The 19,602-nt window shown below is 35.7% G+C and overlaps 3 protein-coding genes across 3 annotated transcripts; all 3 read right to left on the reverse strand.

Annotated features, from left to right (window-relative positions):
• Nucleotides 1–747: 747 nt before the first annotated feature.
• Nucleotides 748–3,230, reverse strand: LOC130054600 (spidroin-1-like). The gene is made up of 3 exons (XM_056164934.1): nt 3,192–3,230; nt 975–2,258; nt 748–867 (listed from the first exon to the last, which is right to left on the reverse strand). Exons 2-3 carry the CDS (start codon nt 2,256–2,258, stop codon nt 859–861), a joined length of 1,293 nt encoding a protein of 430 aa, XP_056020909.1. The 5' UTR covers nt 3,192–3,230; the 3' UTR covers nt 748–858.
• A 9,565-nt stretch (nt 3,231–12,795) lies between these two features.
• LOC130054601 (uncharacterized transmembrane protein DDB_G0289901-like) lies at nt 12,796–14,079 on the reverse strand. Its single transcript, XM_056164935.1, has 2 exons — nt 13,026–14,079; nt 12,796–12,915 (listed from the first exon to the last, which is right to left on the reverse strand). The coding sequence occupies exons 1-2, from the start codon at nt 14,076–14,078 to the stop codon at nt 12,907–12,909; spliced, it is 1,062 nt and encodes a 353-aa protein (XP_056020910.1). The 5' UTR covers nt 14,079; the 3' UTR covers nt 12,796–12,906.
• Nucleotides 14,080–16,891: 2,812 nt separating this feature from the next.
• On the reverse strand, nt 16,892–19,390 carry LOC125651861 (uncharacterized transmembrane protein DDB_G0289901-like). The gene is made up of 3 exons (XM_048880671.2): nt 19,352–19,390; nt 17,119–18,411; nt 16,892–17,011 (listed from the first exon to the last, which is right to left on the reverse strand). The coding sequence occupies exons 2-3, from the start codon at nt 18,409–18,411 to the stop codon at nt 17,003–17,005; spliced, it is 1,302 nt and encodes a 433-aa protein (XP_048736628.2). The 5' UTR covers nt 19,352–19,390; the 3' UTR covers nt 16,892–17,002.
• Between the last annotated feature and the right edge of the window lie 212 nt (nt 19,391–19,602).

A 19,602-nucleotide genomic window follows, 5' to 3' on the forward strand; every position in this document is an offset into this window, starting at 1 on the left:
ATGAATTGACAAGCTGTTATTAACAATATCATTTTTTTATTTTGTCATTATTATAAGTATGTTTAGGATCAGCAAATGTAAAACAAGGTCGATTCTCGTGGCAGTATTTTGTTTCTGATAGTATTTCAAACAAATAAATGAAAGTCATAAGTATCCTGATACACTTATGAAATAAAGTAGGAAAGTATTACTATGCCTATATAGGTATGTTTAAATAAAGTGCTCTAATTACACATAAATTTGTTTTGTTTAGAATTATTTTTCTTGATGTATTAAAATTCAATGAAAACAGAGGTAACGGCTAGTTGATATTTCTCAATCTTGATTTACATTATGGTTTCCTGGATGAGAAACTAAACAAAATCCCATACATGTCAAATTCAACAAGGTCAGAATACAGAGCACAGATGAATTCACTATGTGATACATGAATCCACACTTCAGCCCCATATTGGTAATGAAATGAGGACCCGCAGAACCAAAGCTACCTGCCGAGGTTCTTACAATGCTTCTATGAAACGTGTTTCTACTAAATATCAGTCAGCGTATTATTCCCATGAACTCTCATGAATTCTTTCAATATAATACTTGATGAGATATCACAATGCATCAATGTCTTAGATAATAAATTATCCATATGTCATGGTTCTGATGAGAAATGGTTTACAGTCTCGGGACTAACCTTAAGATAAATTTGAAATGACATGCAGACATTTAGGATACTATACATGTACTGAACATCAGTTATACTGTACAATAATTTATTCAAACAATAATAATAAATTCAACAAACACAGTCTCAATCACCAAAGTTGCTTGTGTATGTCTATCACAGTCCGTTGAAAGATTTCTCCTACTTTAGTAAACCTGAAAAGCAAAAGAACAATGTTATTGATATCAAAGTGAATATCATCAACGTGATGTACTTCAAACGCAGTTGAAAAGATAACAAGCTATCATTTATTAAGTCTCACCTTTCTGCCAGGTACAATGTTGGAGTTGATAATCCTTGGTGATCTCCCATGCAAAATGTTACCGTCAATAAATCCTTGGGATCCAGATGCAGCAGCGGACGCGGAAGCGGCACCGTTTGAAGTAGCAACACCAGCAGCTGCAGCTGCAGCTCCAGAGTTTTGTCCGATAAGGGGACCAACAGGGTATGGTACACCTTGAAAAGGCTGAATTACAGGGCCATTAAAGTGACCTGTGAGTTGGGATCCAATGAGACCTCCCATTCCGATTCCTGATCTCAAGTTGGCGCTAGAGGCAGCAGCAGCAGCAGCGGAGGCGGCACCACGTTGGCTGGCAGAGGCAGCGGCGGAGGCAGCAGCAGCTCCGGGGTTTTGTCCGATTAAGATGGGATTAAAGCCTCCCAATCCGATCCCAGGTCCCATATTGGCGCTAGATGCGGAAGCAGCGGCAGATGAACCACCGACACCATTATATACTGGTCCGGATGGATATTGGACGGCTGGCGCTTGGTAAGCAGCTGGTCCATTGAAAGATCCAACAATTTGGGGATAGGTGGCGACTGAATTTCCACCAATGAGTCCGGCATTTAATCCATTATTGAGACCAATTACGCCATGTTGTCCACCAACTGCTTGGTTTGAGGCGGCGGCGGCAGCGGCGGCGGCAGCAGCGTTGAAACCACTTGCAGCTGCTGAGGCAGCAGCTGAGTTTCCACCGATGAGTCCAGCATTAAATCCATTATTGAGGCCAATTACGCCATGTTGTCCACCTACTGCTTGGTTTGAGGCGGCGGCGGCAGCAGCGTTGAAACCACTTGCAGCTGCTGAGGCAGCAGCTGAGTTTCCACCGATGAGTCCAGCATTAAATCCATTATTGAGGCCAATTACGCCATGTTGTCCTCCAATTGCTTGGTTTGAGGCGGCGGCGGCAGCGGCGGCGGCAGCGTTGAAACCACTTGCAGCTGCTGAGGCAGCAGCTGAGTTACCACCGATGAGTCCGGCATTAAATCCTCGGTTTGAGGCGGCTGCGGCAGAGGCAGCAGCGTTGAAACCACTTGCAGCTGCTGAAGCGGCGGCTGCGTTTTCTCCATCTAATGGAAAAAACCTGGCTTCAAATCCATTGTCGTTGACACCACTGTGTATACCCCCAGCAACACCTTGTCCATTAAAGTGGATGTTGTGAGAACATCCGTACTGTCCACATCCTGGTTTAGGATAATTATCCCTTGGAACAGGGATTGCAAATGCAACGGCAATAAGACAGAGAACGGCAACAGCACGGATCATCTACAAAACAGACGAAAATCAACTTTATTTGCTTAAAAAAAGTAAGATTTCACAGTTTATATCTAAGGCACTCTGTACAGAATGAAAATAATATCAACAAATTTGAGGGGGGGTCCTGTTAGAATTGATTTCAAAATTAAAGAAATTTACTATAATCCAGACCGTATTTGCTTTACGGACAGACACTGGGAAGATTTTTTTTACTCCTGTATATTTATATCTGTTGTTTACTCAAATTGTTAAAATTATTGATTTCTGTGAAATTTCTGCCTGAAAGATGTATATAAAGGATGCTTTCCGTAGACATTAATGTTTAAATAATTACGCCATACTTTTAGGGATGGTTAGTATTTCGCGACGAATCATCTTGATTTTTTAAAAATATTGAAATCGATACTGGTCATGTAGTGATATATGCATCTCCATTGATCATAAATTTGATCTCATTATGATAGATTGGTTACCTTAAGCTTGATTGGAATAATAATGAGGAGAGATGATTCGATTACACATTTCTTACTAACCAACATTGAAAGGAAGAAAGATCTGATAATTTTTAAATTAATAGAAACAGGCCTGGAGATTTTGAAATTGGGATAAAAGATAGGAAATTTAAATTTTGGCAATCTGTATCATACCAGGCTACTATTATATGAAGAGTAAAATATTACCGTTTAAAAAAAAGAATGTTCCTACGTTTCGAATTTTAGATCTTAGTGTATAAGTTCATTTTCATTTCATACAATTTTTTACCAACTGCGTGTAATATAATCTCCGATTTTTATATTTAGCATTATTACTTGCAAAATTGTTATTCATTTTACAGCAAGAAGTCTAAGATATTAAGAATTGAATTAAGAAGAAATACACTTTTTAGGTTTCATCGCACTTTTCTTGAGAAATTCATAGTGTAAAGTTGGATTGGAGTCTCACCTTGAAATCGTTGTGTCGGTACCTGAGCAGACCTAGACGTTAAGTGTTGATTAATTCTAAATCTTCAATATTTATACATTTAGCTCGGTAACGTAATCAGGAAGAATATCATTGCGGTTCGAACATTTCTGATTACTCAGTAAAATTTAATTCAGTATCATTGGGTCGTTTTAATTAGAAACAATGTGAATAGGTCATTAAGGTGTAAAGAATGAATGACGCAATGCTTTTTCCACGTTCGCTAGTAACGTCGTTATCGTACACATTTCTGTCAAATGATGGCTTTAAAGTACTTATTTTAGTTTTTCGTTGACACGGTTTCTCCCATTTTTCTTTGGATTGTATTCATCGTTTTTATAGATTTATTATTAAAGATGAGAAGTATATTAAGGGGATGGGACACCAAGGAGTCAATTATCTTTCTATCTTTGAAGTTCTCCACAAATGTATATTGTGTTATATTTAATTGTTAGTATACCAAGATGTATATTGTGTTATATTTAATTGTTAGTATACCAAGATGAGTCTATTCCATTATATCAATAACTTAAAAGATTTAATTGATATAGATTAAGAATTGTGAATTATTCAACTTTTAAGAAAAAATAAGAATTTTAAATTAATTTATCAAAAAAGATAGGAATAAAAATCACCGATCATTTGCACCACATTCGTATCAAGTGTAAGGTACACATCGACACTAACTAAAATAAATATATTAACATCAGTTTACTGTGTATAATATAATTCACTAGATTATTATTAGTGGCTTAATAATTCAATGTATAATAAGTTGAATTTAACGTCAAGTATAATCCACGGCGGGTGTGACGGGTCTACATGGGAGGTGCTCCTGATCCCACCTCTGGTATGTCCAGGGTCCGTCTTTGCCCTCCTCTCTTAATTTTGAATCCTTTATAGGATTTATGACATTGATCAATTTCGTTTTCTTCACTTGTTCATTAAGTTAATAAGTGCAACCTATCTAAAATTTGAAACAGAAAACATTCTCTTGTTATCCATTGAATTCACAATAAATTCAATGACAAAAAAATTAATAAATAAAAAATAAATGAGTAAATAAAATCTGGGAAAATATGGTTATTATAAAATCGATTTCAAAATATGAGTAAAGTTATCATCTATTTTACTATATATAAGGCTATATTTCATACATCAGTACAATTTCAGTAATTAATAGATATATTAATGATAGTCATCAAAATAGCAAATTAAATCAGTCAATGTGGGTTTTATCAAAGCAAAGTATTGATATATAATTTTGGATTTTATTTGTAGGTCATCGACCGTAAGTGATATTAATATTAATTGAGAAATACACCTGTAAGCAATATATAAGTGTCAACAAATTTAAATGGTGAGGATTGCCATTTCAAACTGTTATACGCTTCTTGTCCATTTGATTCAAAATATGACGAATTGACAACATTTTGAAGAATTATACAACTGAGAGTTTTATTGTTAAATTGATACATAATACATCAGAATGATCAGTGAAGGTCTTAATTTACTTGAATACAAACACTTAGAAGAGAGTTGAAAATATTTTCAATGGATGGCAATTAATGATAAAATCAAATAAAAATATCTCCTGCATTTTTCAGAAGCAAATCGAAAGCAAATTCACTTTCGAAGTGATGTTTTAATGATGTATACAACAAAATACATGTAATTTGTTCGAGTAAAAATACTAATGTCAATGTTTAACACGCTTTATCACGGAAGTAAGAACTATGGTATGGTGACTGTCGTTGTGTTATTTCAAATTACACTTCAAACCTGACCATAATCGTAACCTTTAGAACATGACAACTTCAACTGTTTCGTCATGGCATCTTAATCGACACTTTATCCATCTGAGGAAACAGACGTGTATTGTTCGACATTAATATTCACAGAATAGCAAATTTCAGACCTCGTTACACTCGTTTTACGAAAGGAAAGATCAACACCGATCCGTTGTTTGAATTCATTAAGCTTCACTTTCACAGAATAGCAGTTAAAATTTATCACTGTTGTTCCTTATCGCGTATAGCGTGATTTATGAATAAAAGACGGAGAACCAGATACATATACATGAAGTAAACACAGCGCCCAGATGTTTGTTTACAAAGCGAAAATAAATATCGGTAAAATTGAGGAGTATTTAAATGCAAAATTTTATCAGGTCACTAATTCACTTAGTATATTATTTTTGGTCTACGTCCATCATAGTGCGTCGTCTTTCATTGGTTAATTTCTTCCTAAGAATAGTTTTAACTAGCATTCTAATTCTTATATAAATTCAGTATAAAGTATCTTAGGGACGGGGGGGGGGGGGGAATTGTCTGAATTCCTGCACCTCCGCGATCTTAAAGGCGGTCCGGAGAAGTTTGATTCCTCTCAAAAAGGATGGGAACATGGATAACGTTGCTTTAAAAGATATTTCTTGGTTTTAATCTTGTTACTTTTGCTGTTTCGTCGCTGACAATTATCTAAAGAGGTTTGAAATACGAAAGCTCTTTGACTAGTGTCGGTGTTTCTCTCTTTTACATACATTGTACATACATTATACGTGTACACGAATTGGACACGAATTGTGCTCCATTGTTAGCTGACCTGTTTTTATATTTTATGAAGCAGAGTTTATTCAAAAGCTTCTACATGAGAAGAAAAAATGTCTTACTGTTGCCTTTAACTCGACAACTAGATATATCGACGACGCTTTATTTCTTAACAATAATCATTTTCATATATATGTCGATTCGATATACCCCTGTGAACTCAAAATAAAGTACACTTCAGAGCCCTCCACATCTGCTTCGTACTTCAATATTTTATTCGAAATGAATATCAACGGGAAACCAACAACTCGACTTAATGAAAAATGGGATGACGAGTGTACCATGAACTGCCTAACAATTGGTATGAAACATGTTAGACTGCATTTGACCCAATCATATGTTGATTGAGAAACTATATCGTTATAACGATCATATAATTTGCAAAATGCTGACTTTAAACGAGACTGTTGAAACCCCTGGACCATCGATTTGACTGTCACTAGGCTGCTTCGATATGAAACCTGACAATACGGAGAACAAGCTCTTGCGTATCGAATCAGTTGAGATTTATAAACACCATATGCAGGTGATAATGGAATATTGCTACATAAATATGGGAAGTTGACGATGGAGAAGCTGAAATCACCCCGTTTGTCATAAAGTTGAGTTGTTAGTTAGCCGTTAATATCTGCTTTCAATAAAATATCTGAAGCAGAAGTGGACGACTCTGGGTGTCTTTTATTTCGAGTTTACTGGGATATATCGAATCGACATGTGAATGAAAAATGTTGTTAACAGATAAATCGGCGTCAATATATTTATATGTCGAATTGAAGGCCACAGCAATAAAAAAAATTCACGTAGAAGTTTTTGAATAAATTCTGCCTCATAGGAATATAAAATCAGGTCAGCTAACAAAGGAGCGCAAATCGTGCCCATGGGAATTCCAACAGACCGTTGGAAGACCTGATCTCAAAATACTACAAAGATTTGTCAATGAGGAACTCCAGCATATTTATTAAAAACTTCAGAGTACTTGTGCGTGGAATCAGAGTGGTGGTTAACCAAGTAATGTTTTTGATGACTGATCACTAGACAGGAATATTTGCGTTTTCCGTTTTTGTTGAAGAAGCAAATTTCTATGATGTCAAAAAGTCTAGTCTTTAATTTATGGTGAGGAATGGTCGTGTAAAGTGTTGGAAAGTCATACGTTTTGATGTTGATTTGAGAAAAGTTTTGTGATTTCAATTTGATTAAAAGTTCTTTAGAATTTTTTAAAATCCACATTTGATTTACACCACTTCTGGCAGATGTAGTCGCAGAGTACGTTTGAAGTTTCTCCTTCACAGCTGTTAATGCATGTATTTTCGTGAGGATCAAAGATAGGTACTTGGTAGAACACTTACAATGTTTTGGATACCTACTTCCGTTCCTGCCTGGGGTTAAACTCACGACCTACGGATCCATATTTCCTAGCAGCGTGTGAACAACGCACATATAGGGAAGTCTAAAAAACTGGTTTTTGTTGACGATGGAATTCTCCTCGGGCCTTTCTTCGCTACACGATCACTGGATACAGTTACTTGACCTAGATCTAAGAGCAGTACAAGATACAAGGAGTTCCAGCAGTACAAAATACACACTGCATTTGAAATATTTTATAAAAGCTCAAAGATGGCAATCCAAAGTGTCGTATCTAATAGTATGTAATAGTATATTTTATATATATATATATATATATATATATATATATACATATATATATATATATATATATATATATATAAAGCACTGAAGAACCAACAACATTCAGTATCCAAAACTGTCGGAAACATGTAATCCGCTGGAAAAGTGTTTAGCTAGTTTTGTAGTGTAGCTTTAGTGCTTATTGTTAATTATACATGTATTTGTGTTTTCTCCATAATGTAATCCTTTCCCGTCCTGACGAAGGGACAGGTTGTCCCGAAAATTTGACAATTCCAGTTGTTCATGTCGTTGGTCATTCTAGTGCTTTATATATATATATATATATGTGTGTGTGTGTGTGTGTGTGTGTGTGTGTGTGTGTGTGTGTGTGTGTGTGTGTGCGCAAGAGAAAGAGAGAAACTGTCGAATAATGATACCCCATTTTCATTCGAAGAGCTGAATTGATAGGTTTATGTAAACAAAGAAGCGTTAATCAACTTTTCTTGAAACCTTTTGAAGATTCTATGAATGTGGGCGTTGAAAAGGAAGCATTTCCGATCTTCATGTTAATTGCTGCTGCATAGGAATTTCATTAAGTTTTTCCATAAAGATATGCATTAGATATTAATGATATGTTGACATTAACAGCACAATACTGAAATCAAAGGTAACAGTATAGTTTTATGCATCGTTATCTAAATACATATACACAGTGTTCGTATTTGTTTTGTTTTCATTAATTTCTCAGGTAGAGTTGTGTTTATTTGTCAAACCGTTCTTTGCACACTGATTTTGACTAAGGATACCTCTATTTACCTGATCAAGATATAGGGTTCACGGCGGGTGTGACCGATCGACAGGAGATGCTTACTCTTCATAGGCACCTGATCCCACCTCTGGTGTTTAGGGGTCCGTATTTGCCCAACTCTCTATTTTGTATTGCTTAGAAGAGTTATGACATTGATCATTGTTCGTCATCTTCACCTTGCATTAAATTGTCTTGATACTTGCTGGTAATTCCGTACATATGAAGTGTACTTCTATATTGTATTTAGTAAAAACATATAAAATATATACATCTTAAAAAACCAACGAACATGTATTAGTGTGAAAGATAAAATTTGTTTCTGACTGATAATCGTCACATCCCAAGTTAAAGTCAAATTTTTACAATTGGATTTAACTTTGATCGGGGAAATACTGTTTAACAATCACACTTTCGTGCACTATTCATTCTCCGCTCACCTCAGCCAATATCAATCATATTAGCAATTCCGATGTAACGTATTTATCTTATTCATATAAATTCTTTGACAATCATGAATGAAACACCCCAAATTATTGTGAAATAATGATAACAGTAGTTTAAGTTTATACATGCATATGAACATGAAAGATATGATAAAAATGTTATACTCAATCATTTAACTTTTATTGATTTAAGATACTTTTGATTGCAAAATTTAATAGTGTAACTATTACTACTGCATTTATTATTTAGAATATTGATCAGCACAGTTGTTTAATGTTGATGCTATACAGGTAATTTACCAGCTCCCTATTTCGGAGAATGATTTATAATTTAATATTATTATAGTGTAATATCCATAATGTGTCCAATCATACTATCGTTCAACAGAATAGTTCTAATATCTATGGAAGACTTCTACTGTACCAAGGCTCTGTTAGAAGACAGAGACGAATAAAACACGGTGGAGGTAGTCATCTCTCTGAGGTTTTAAAAACAAGACAAATTCAATCACATTTGAAAGAATTTAAGACATGTTTACCACAAAGCTATTGTCAGAGGAAAGATTGAATGAAGATGTAAAATTATGTAATTGTTTTTAAACATCCTTAAACAAGAACGAAGAATGACAGCCTTTGTGTTGATTTGAAATTACACTTTGTAGCTGGTCATATTCCTAACCTGTAGGTGACCACGACAAGTGAAAGTGTGCGTCATGGCATCTTACCGTCTTGTTATCTGTTTGAGGATACAGCCATGAGCTGGCCTTCTTCAAAATCATTTTATTCAAACATTAGGAAATAGCACCTATTATGTTCCCCAAACTTATTATTCTTTTTCTCCCGTACTTTTAAATGTTATCATTTTATCATGTAAATATATTGCGATACTTTTCATTTATACAAAAATTGTACAAGAAATAAAGAAGCACAATTCCTAGAAATACAGTCTCACAACGATAATGAACTTTCAAGTGAAATCCCTTTGAAAGCATTATAGAAATATGATGTGGTGAAAATGATAAGTCGGCATGTATTTTATATATGATGATTGAAATATACACGTGTTACAATTAGCACGACTGATTTTCCATAAAATAAATGTACTGTTAAATCGTGAAATTTAACAAATAGGATTTTTATAATGAAAAGGGAAGATAACAAATAATATTTCTTTCTATTCAAACATTACTTATTTATTTCATAACAATGCATATTTTACAATATTGATATGCATCGTTTTATTTCAGCATGGCGATGCATCTCTATCGTCTAATGTACACAATGTACATGCATACAGAAGGCGAATACTATTTTTGTAGATGAGAGAAAAGAGTGGTGTTTTCAATCTGGTTTCTAAGATATTCCAAGTTTACGTAACTTCAAACCCCTAACCTTATAGTATTGAAAGCAATTTTTACACTTAATAAATTTGATTAATATATTATGCTGTCTGTTATAATTCATATATTGTGACCTGTATTTTGATTTGTGATTTAAAGATTGAATTTCGAATCTTGTATTTCGAATGTCAAATGAGCCTACTAAGTTTTCGTATAACCCCCTTTTCAAAATATCATTTAGCCTTTGATTGTTAAGTCGTTCTATACGCAGTGATTTTGACTACGTTTTACCTGATCAAGACCAAGGGCAGTACAAGATAATATTTGATTCACAGAGGGTGTACCCAGGCAACAAGGAATGTTTATCCCTCCTAAGCATCTGATCCCACCTCTGGTGTGTCCAGGGATCCGTGTTTGTCCTATTCTCAATTTTGTATTCTTTATAAAATATATTACTGTTCGTTATCTTTAACTCTTTTATACTAATAGCTGTACCTAATCCATGTGAAAATGTCTGTACCAAACTTGATCATTTTCCCCTTCGTATGGAATGGTCGCCATCCTCTGATGGAATAAGATGCCATTGGAAATGATAATGTGCATGGTGAAATGAAAATGATCAATATAACTGCTAGGCCTTAATGATAGCTCTGAAACATTTTCGGATGAGACAACTAATATCTTCATACATGTATAAATATCTTCATAATCTTTTACCAAAATTAAACCTTGCAAAACGTTTGGGTTGTGGGGTAGAGTAACATGGCTACGTCAACAAACGAAATCATTTGAAGCTGTGAGTTTTCGGTTCGTATGGGGCTTTAATGAATATTTGAAGGTATGTTTGGACACAAGTATAGTAGGAAAATATGTTAAGAATTTTTTTATATTAAATTTATCTGACAGCAACACAAGAATACAACGATATCAGGCCTCAACCGTTCCCAGTTTTTTGTGCGCCGTAAATCCAAGGTTTTTATAGGGGGTGGATCTGTAGCTCTCTGTCCGTCACTTTTTTTTCCAGAGGGCTACAGTTCTGCAGCTAGAGTAAATTAAAAGTATCATAAAGTCTATTCAAACCAGTTGTGAGTTCATCAGATGTGGATTGAACAAATTTGTAAAGAATACATTCTCTCAGTAGCTATAGTAGATATGCTGATATTTTGCAATCCTAGTATTCATTTGGAAAGGAAACTAATGTTGATAAAAATATGCATCGTTGTAAGATTTATTTATTGATGACCTCATTCATGAAGTTGGTTCTTCTTATACATATAGTGCTTATTCTGATAGTTATCCAAAGGTTAAAGCCAATTTTATAGATTTCATTGGTATAATACATGCAATGAAACGATGGATAAAAATCATTGAGTTGAAAGGTAGCATGCCAAAATTTCCAAATCCCTTTCTTTACCAAACATCTTTTCCACGGAAAAAAATGCAAGAAATCGAAGCTATTTTATGAAGTTTTCAACCATAATGAAAGCTTCTCTATCGTCAACTTTCCATATTTATGCAGCAATTTATATTTCTCAATTGATTCGATACGCAAGAATTTGTTCTTCGTATGATCAGGTTTTAAATGGAAGCAGGCTACTGACAAACAAATTGATGTTATAAGGATATCAACACTGACATTTAAAGTCAGCATTTCGCAAATTGTATGGTCAATATAACGATCTAGTATGCCAATACAACCTGTCATTGGATCAATTACTTTTTGACGTGTTTCTTACCATATGTTAGGCCGTTCTTGGCACACTGGTCCTGACTACGGATAACTCCGTTTACCTCATGAAAATATAAGGCTGATGATGGGCGAGGCTGTTTGACAGGGGATACTTACTTCTAAGCTCATGATCTAACCTCTGGTATATCCACGGTTTCGTGATTGCCCAACTCTCTAATTTGTATGCCTTATAGGAGTTATGAGATTTGTTATCTTCACATGACCTCCGCCACTACTATCTTATGAAAGATGAAGATAACAAACAGTGACCTATCTCATTACTCCTATAAGTAATACAAAATAAAAAGTTGGGCAAACACCGACCCCTGGATATACACGAGGTGGGATCAGGTGCCTAGGAGTAAGCATCCCCTGGCAACCGGTTAGCGCTCTGTCTTGATCAGGTAAACGAAGTAATAGTCAAAATCAGTGTTGCAAGAACGACCTAACAATCGATATAGAACACGTCAGACAGTATTTGACCCAATGATAGGTTGTATTGGCAAACTAGATCATTATAACGAACATACAATTTGCGAAATGCTGACTTTAAATGTGACTGTTGAAACCTCTGTAACATCAATTTGTTTGTGAGCAGCCTGGATTGATTTAAAATTGATCATACGAAGAACAATCTTTTGCATATCGAATCAGTTGAGAGATATACACATAATTATGGGGTAATAATGGAATATTGCTACATAGATATGGAAATTGACAATGGAGAAGCTGAAAGCATCCAGTTTGTGATGAAGTGGTTAATATCCATTTTCAATAAAATATATATTGCTATTTATGACGGTAGTTTTTTTTATGAGATATAAACGTAATAATTCGATAAAAGGATAATGTTTTCAATGGATATGTGTACATTTTTACAAAGCTTCTATTTCTCTTATATATCAGTCACCTTATAATCTTGTGAAATAAAAGAACTGGTGGAATATAATATTCCATCAATATATCTTATCTGATAAATCATGAGATTTAAAAGGATATGCAGACACTTAGGATAATATATTGAACGTCATTTACACTGTAAAATAATTTATTCAAATAACAATAATAAATTTAACAAGAACAGTCTCAATCACCAATGCTGTTTGTGTGTGTCTATCACAGTCCGCTTTAATACTGCTTGTACATTAGTACACCTGAAAATGAAATTGAAGAATTACATTGATATCCAAAATGAGTACCACAAATGTAATTTATTTCAAACGTAGTTGAAAATCAAAATAAAACATTATTTATTAAGTTTTACCTTTCTGCCAGGGACAATGTTGGAGTTGATAATCCTTGGTGATCTCCCTTGCAAAATGCCACCGTCAATAAATCCTTGGGATCCAGATGCAGCAGCGGAAGCGGATGCAGCACCGTTTGAAGTAGCAACACTAGCGGAGGCAGCTGCAGATCCAGGGTTTTGTCCGATAAGAGGACCAACAGGGTATGGTACTCCTTGGAAAGGCTGCATTACAGGACCATTAAGGTGACCTGTGAGTTGGGATCCAATGAGGCCTCCCATTCCGATTCCTGATCTCAAGTTGGCGTTAGAGGCAGAAGCAGCAGCGAAGGCGGCACCGTGTTGGCTGGCAGAGGCAGTGCCGGAGGCAGCAGCAGCTCCGGGGTTTTGTCCGGTTAAGATTGGATTAAACATGAAATTGTCGATGCGATTTGTAAATTGAGGTGCAGTAAAACCTCCCATTCCGATTCTAGGTCCCATCTTGGCGCTAGATGCGGAGGCAGCAGCAGATGAACCACCGACAACATTAGATACTGGCCCAGATGGATAATGGACGGCTGGCGCTGGGTAAGCAGGTAGTCCATTGAGAGGTCCAATAATCTGTGAGTTTCCATCCATGGCTCTAGCATTAAATCCATTGTTGAGGCCAATTACACCTTGATATCCATTAAATCCTCTGTTTGAGGCGGCTGCGGCAGAGGCAGCAGCGTTGAAACCACTTGCAGCTGCTGAAGCAGCAGCTGCGTTTCCACCGATGAGTCCGGCATCAAATCCATTGTTGAAGCCAATTACACCTTGATGTCCATTAAATCCTCGGTTTGAGGCGGCTGCGGCAGAGGCAGCAGCGTTTAAACCACTGGCAGCTGCGTTTCCTCCATCTAATGGAAAAAACCTGGCTTCAAATCCATTGTCGTTGACACCACTGTGTATACCCCCAGCAACACCTTGCCCATTAAAGTGGATTTTGTTAGAACATCCGTACTGTCCACATCCTGCTTGAGGATAATTATCCCTTGGAACAGGGATTGCAAATGCACCGGCAATAAGACAGAGAACGGCAACAGCACGGATCATCTACAAAACAGACGAAAATAAACTTCATTTGCTTCATGATTTGATTAAGTCAGATATAAGCGTTTCAGTTTATATTTAAACCACCCTTTCCACAATGAGAATAATTTCAAGAAATGTTTAAAGTTTTTTCGTGATAGAATTGATTAAACGATATCAAAATTACTTGATTATAAACCATTTTGTGTTGGCTGTTACGGACAGTTTTTAATAAATATTAATGTTTGATTAATTACGCAATACTTTTAAGAATGGTTAGTATTTTAAAAAAAATTTGAGATGAATCATTTCGATTTGTTGATATATGTATCTCCATTGATCATAAATTTGATCTCATTATGATGGATTGGCTACCTTAAGTTTGATTGGAATAATAATGAGGAGAGATAATCCGATTGCACATTTCTTACCAACCAACATAGAAAGGAAGGAAAATCTTATATTTTCTAAATTAATAGAAATAGGCCTGGATATTTTGAAATTAGAATAAAAGATAGGAAATTGGAACTTTGGCAGTCTGTATCATACCAGATTACTGTTAACGGAAAAAATATTCTTACGTTTCGAATTTTGGATCTTCAAATTGTAAATTGGAATTTATGACATATTGTCTTCAACTCAGGAGGGAATCTTTGTTAACGAAAACCCCTAAATATGATAGATATTTTCTAAGTCTGACCAAATGCATGATGCTTACTCCTCCTAGGCACCTGATCCCACTTCTGTATATCCAGGGGTGAACTCTCTATTTTGTATTGCTTATACCCAAATTATAGGAGTTATGAGGTTGATCACTGTTCGTTATCTTCACCTTTCATGTCATATTCATCTCTTCATAGCTTTATATCGCTGGTCATATAGGTTCATTTCATGTGATTTTTTTTAATAAACTACCTGTATTATAGATGTATTCTCTGATTTTTATATTTAACATTATTACTTGCAAAATTGTTATTTATTTACAAGAAAACGATACAATGAGTCGAAGATATTAAATTAAATTAAGAAGAATATATTAAGAAGAAAATATTTCTTTTCATTTCATCGCATTTTTCTTCGGAAATTCATATTGTAAATTTTGATTGGAATCTCACCTTGAAATCGTTGAGTCGGTACCTGAGGAGACTTAGACGATAAGTGTTGATTACTTCTAAATCTTCAATATTTATACATTTAGCTCGGTAACGTAATCAGGAAGAATATCATTGCGGTTCGAACATTTCTGATTACTCAGTAAAATTTAATTCAGTATCATTGGGTCGTTTTAATTAGAAACAATGTGAATAGGTCATTATTGTTTAGAGAATGAATGACGCGCACTTGTTACACGTTCACGAGTAACGTCGTTATCGTACACATTTCTGTCAGTTGATAGCTTTGAAGGACTTATTTTAGTTTTTCGTTAACAGGAATCCCCTTGTTTTTCTTTGTTCTTTAATCATCGTTTTTGTAGATGAGAAGTATGTTAAGGAGATAGGACACCAAGGAATTTATAATTTGCAATTATCTTTCTATATTTGATTTTCCCCATAAATGTGAATTGTGTTAATTGTGAGTATACGAAGAAGAGCATATTCGATTACATCGATCACTTAAAGAATTTAATTGATACAGATTAATTAAGATGTGTAAGTTATTCATCTTTTAAGAAGAAATAAGAATTTTAAATTATTTTATCAAAAAAGATAGGAATAAAAATTACTGATCATTTGCACCACATTTGTATCAAGTGTAAGGTACACATCGACACTAACTAAAATAAATATATTAACATCAGTTTACTGTGTATAATATAATTCACTAGATTATTATTAGTGGCTTAATAATTCAATGTATAATAAGTTGAATTTAAGGTCAAGTATAATCCATAATCCACGGCGGGTGTGACGGGTCCACATGGGAGGTGCACTTGATCCAGGGTCCGTGTTTGCCCTATTCTTAATTTTGTATCTCTCGAAATAAACTGAAGTCAAAACAAAAGAAAACTCAAACTTGAGTTTGAGATCTTTTCCAGAAATCTAAGCCAGGATACACGAATGGTCCAAAATACACTAAAATATTGCATAAATATGAATTGACAAGCTGTTATTAACAATATCATTTTTTTATTTTGTCATTATTATAAGTATGTTTAGGATCAGCAAATGTAAAACAAGGTCGATTCTCGTGGCAGTATTTTGTTTCTGATAGTATTTCAAACAAATAAATGAAAGTCATAAGTATCCTGATACACTTATGAAATAAAGTAGGAAAGTATTACTATGCCTATATAGGTATGTTTAATTAAAGTGCTCTAATTACACATAAATTTGTTTTGTTTAGAATTATTTTTCTTGATGTGTTAAAGTTCAATGAAAACAGAGGTAACGGCTAATTGATATTTTCCAATCTTGATTTACATTATGGTTTCCTGGATGAGAAACTAAACAAAATCCCATACATGTCAAATTCAACAAGTTCAGAATACAACGCACAGATGAATTCACTATGTGATACATGAATCCACACTTCAGCCCCATATTGGTAATGAAATGAGGACCCGCGGAACCAATGTTACCTGCCGAGGTTCTTACAATGCTTCTATGAAACGTGTTTCTACTAAATATCAGTCAGCGTATTATTCCCATGAATTCTCATGAATTCTTTCAATATAATATTTGATGAGATATCACATTGCATGAATGTCTTAGTTAATAAACCATCCATATGTCATGGTTCTGATGAGAAATGGTTTACAGTCTCGGAACTAACCTTAAGATAAATTTGAAATGACATGCAGACATTTAGGATACTATACATGTACTGAACATCAGTTATACTGTACAATAATTTATTCAAACAATAATAATAAATTCAACAAACACAGTCTCAATCACCAAAGTTGCTTGTGTATGTCTATCACAGTCCGTTGAAAGATTTCTCCTACTTTAGTAAACCTGAAAAGCAAAAGAACAATGTTATTGATATCAAAGTGAATATCATCAACGTAATGTACTTCAAACGCAGTTGAAAAGATAACAAGCTATCATTTATTAAGTCTCACCTTTCTGCCAGGTACAATGTTGGAGTTGATAATCCTTGGTGATCTCCCATGCAAAATGCCACCGTCAATAAATCCTTGGGATCCAGATGCAGCAGCGGACGCGGAAGCGGCACCGTTTGAAGTAGCAACACCAGCAGCAGCAGCTGCAGCTCCGGGGTTTTGTCCGATAAGGGGACCGACAGGGTATGGTACACCTTGAAAAGGCTGAATTACAGGGCCATTAAAGTGACCTGTGAGTTGGGATCCAATGAGACCTCCCATTCCGATTCCTGATCTCAAGTTGGCGTTAGAGGCAGCAGCAGCAGCGGAGGCGGCACCACGTTGGCTGGCAGAGGCAGCGGCGGAGGCAGCAGCAGCTCCGGGGTTTTGTCCGATTAAGATGGGATTAAAGCCTCCCAATCCGATCCCAGGTCCCATATTGGCACTAGATGCGGAAGCAGCAGCAGATGAACCACCGACACCATTATATACTGGTCCGGATGGATATTGGACGGCTGGCACTTGGTAAGCAGCTGGTCCATTGAAAGATCCAACAATTTGGGGATAGGTGGCGACTGAATTTCCACCAATGAGTCCGGCATTTAATCCATTATTGAGGCCCATTACGCCATGTTGTCCACCAACTGCTTGGTTTGAGGCGGCGGCGGCAGCGGCGGCGGCGGCAGCAGCGTTAAAACCACTTGCAGCTGCTGAGGCAGCAGCTGAGTTACCACCGATGAGTCCGGCATTAAATCCATTATTGAGGCCCATTACGCCATGTTGTCCAACAACTGCTTGGTTTGAGGCGGCTGCGGCAGCGGCGGCGGCAGCAGCGTTGAAACCACTTGCAGCTGCTGAGGCAGCAGCTGAGTTTCCACCGATGAGTCCGGCATTAAATCCATTATTGAGACCAATTACGCCATGATGTCCACCAATTGCTTGGTTTGAGGCGGCGGCGGCAGCGGCGGCAGCGTTGAAACCACTTGCAGCTGCTGAGGCAGCAGCTGAGTTACCACCGATGAGTCCGGCATTAAATCCTCGGTTTGAGGCGGCTGCGGCAGAGGCAGCAGCGTTGAAACCACTTGCAGCTGCTGAAGCGGCGGCTGAGTTTCCTCCATCTAATGGAAAAAACCTGGCTTCAAATCCATTGTCGTTGACACCACTGTGTATACCCCCAGCAACACCTTGTCCATTAAAGTGGATGTTGTGAGAACATCCGTACTGTCCACATCCTGGTTTAGGATAATTATCCCTTGGAACAGGGATTGCAAATGCAACGGCAATAAGACAGAGAACGGCAACAGCACGGATCATCTAGAAAACAGACGAAAATCAACTTCATTTGCTTAAAAAAAGTAAGATTTCACAGTTTATATCTAAGGCACTCTGTACAGAATGAAAATAATATCAACAAATTTCAGGGGGGGGGGGGTCCTGATAGAATTGATTTCAAAATTATAGAAATTTATTATAATCCAGAGCGTGTTTGCTTTAAGGACAGACACTGGGAAGATTTTTTTTACTCCTGTATATTTATTTCTGTTGTTTACTCAAATTGTTAAAATTATTTATTTCTTTGAAATTTCTGCCTGAAAGATGTATATAAAGAATGCTTTCCGTAGACATTAATGTTTAAATAATTACGCCATACTTTTAGGGATGGTTAGTATTTCGCGACGAATCATCTTGATGTTTTAAAAGTATTGAAATCGATACTGATCATGTAGTGATATATGCATCTCCATTGATCATAAATTTGATCTCATTATGATGGATTGGTTACCTTAAGCTTGATTGGAATAATAATGAGGAGAGATGATTCGATTACACATTTCTTACTAACCAACATTGAAAGGAAGAAAAATCTGATAATTTTTAAATTAATAGAAACAGGCCTGGAGATTTTGAAATTGGGATAAAAGATAGGAAATTTAAATTTTGGCAATCTGTATCATACCAGGCTACTATTTTATGAAGAGTAAAATATTACCGTTTAAAGAAAAAAGAATGTTCCTACGTTTCGAATTTTAGATCTTAGTGTATAAGTTCATTTTCATTTCATACAATTTTTTACCAACTACGTGTAATATAATCTCCGATTTTTATATTTAGCATTATTACTTGCAAAATTGTTATTCATTTTACAGCAAGAAGTCTAAGATATTAAGAATTGAATTAAGAAGAAATACACTTTTTAGGTTTCATCGCACTTTTCTTGAGAAATTCATAGTGTAAAGTTGGATTGGAGTCTCACCTTGAAATCGTTGTGTCGGTACCTGAGCAGACCTAGACGTTAAGTGTTGATTAATTCTAAATCTTCAATATTTATACATTTAGCTCGGTAACGTAATCAGGAAGAATATCATTGCGGTTCGAACATTTCTGATTACTCAGTAAAATTTAATTCAGTATCATTGGGTCGTTTTAATTAGAAACAATGTGAATAGGTCATTAAGGTGTAAAGAATGAATGACGCAATGCTTTTTCCACGTTCGCTAGTAATGT

This window comes from Ostrea edulis, chromosome 5, assembly GCF_947568905.1.
Source record: "Ostrea edulis chromosome 5, xbOstEdul1.1, whole genome shotgun sequence".
In the NCBI taxonomy this organism is placed as follows: domain Eukaryota; kingdom Metazoa; phylum Mollusca; class Bivalvia; order Ostreida; family Ostreidae; genus Ostrea; species Ostrea edulis.